We start from the raw sequence: 1,522 nt of genomic DNA, 5'->3' as shown, positions 1-1,522 counted from the left end.
TCTTAGATAAAGATAATTTTGTACAATTCCTTGAGTATATTCTTGAATTTCATTTCTAAACTTGATATAGATATTTGAGTTCTAAAATTGTCTTTCCAAATTGTACTTTCGTTGTTCGTGTTTACTTCATATTTCATTATAATGATATTTATGAATTTTCAATTATCATTGATAATTAAATCTATATTTTGGTAGGGTATGCTCTCGCTATGTCCTAAATTGAATATATAAGCTATCTACTTTCTTTCTATCACATCCTATTTTAAATATATGAATGTGGAATGAATACAATGTTGATGCTCTGCTAGGGCTTTTACCCAATCCACGCATGAAGCTTCCAACTTTATTGGAACAACATGAACTCGCATTAGTATGTATCGTGGACCTTTCAGGGGGACTCGAATCAGACTCCAACAAAGAAACAACAAGAAAAAGCTGCTCCTCTAAGGAAATCATTTGCTCAAGCATTGAGAAATTCGTGTGACATTGCAGTGTCATAACTACCACAACCTTACATCAAAGATGATGCAATAGCCATCAAAATCCCAGGAGAGGAGTATCAAGCAGGTCTCCAACGCTGCAAGAACCACCTTCATGGAAGAATCATCTTTTCTAAAGGGGACACTCCTTTCAAGTTTGTAGAACTCAGATAAAAACTAACTGCCCTATGGAGTATGATAGAAAAATGGAGTATGGTTTCTCTAGGGAAGGGATTCTATGAGTTCTCCTTCTCTTTGGTGGATGACATGAGAAGTGTTTGCTCAACTAGTTCTTGGAATCTCAAACCAGGTTTTCTTAGGCTCTTCCTTTGGACACCCGATTTCAATCCTAACTTGCAAAAACTCTCACACTCTCAGTGTTGGGTTAAAATATTGGGTCTTCCCCAAGAATACTGGAGCCCGAAGATTATATTTTCCATTGCAGGTGGCATAGGCACTCCTATCGCAATAGATGAGGCCACAAATAACAGATCCTTTACGCACTTTGCCAAAGTCCTAGTTGACATAAACCTGAAAGCCAAGCTGCCTGAGAAAATTCTAGTGGAGAGGGAGGGCTTTGCTTTCTTTGTGAGTCTTGAGTATGAAAATCTTCCGGAGTTTTGCAATGGTTGCCAATATATTGGCCACACAATAGCCAACTGCAGAAGAAACAGAATAGAGATGGTAGAAGAGGCTTCAAAGCCTGTGTATAAGAGAGGTCCTCCTGTTGCGAAGGAGCACACTGCTGAAAAGATAAATGACCTTGTCATTAACTTGGAAATTGACAAAAGGGAAATATAGAAAACATGGAAAGGGTATTTTCTTCTCCTGGTTTGGAAACTTCTGTTCCAAACATATTTGAGGAGGTCAGGGAAGAGCCTGATATGGACAGAAATCCTGCAGAAGATCATTTAACGGACTCTAAAATTGTGGAGAATCCCAATCTTAACTCGGTTAGAATAGATAACATTATGGTGCAACCTGAAATTGAAAATCAGGTGGTGGCCAGGGATATGGGAATTGTTGGAAGGCTATGGGATGAT

The 1,522-nt window shown here is 38.4% G+C and overlaps 1 protein-coding gene across 1 annotated transcript; it reads left to right on the top strand.

Moving 5' to 3' along the window:
- Positions 1–692: 692 nt before the first annotated feature.
- On the top strand, positions 693–1,280 carry LOC109337470. The gene has a single exon (XM_019574445.1). The coding sequence runs from the start codon at positions 693–695 to the stop codon at positions 1,278–1,280; it is 588 nt and encodes a 195-aa protein (XP_019429990.1).
- The last annotated feature ends 242 nt before the right edge of the window (positions 1,281–1,522 follow it).

The sequence above is a fragment of the Lupinus angustifolius genome, unplaced genomic scaffold, assembly GCF_001865875.1.
Source record: "Lupinus angustifolius cultivar Tanjil unplaced genomic scaffold, LupAngTanjil_v1.0 Scaffold_6_164, whole genome shotgun sequence".
NCBI classification, from domain to species: Eukaryota; Viridiplantae; Streptophyta; class Magnoliopsida; order Fabales; family Fabaceae; genus Lupinus; species Lupinus angustifolius.
The sequence above is the reverse complement of the archived record's forward strand: the minus strand, read 5'-3'. Positions and strand labels throughout refer to the sequence as shown.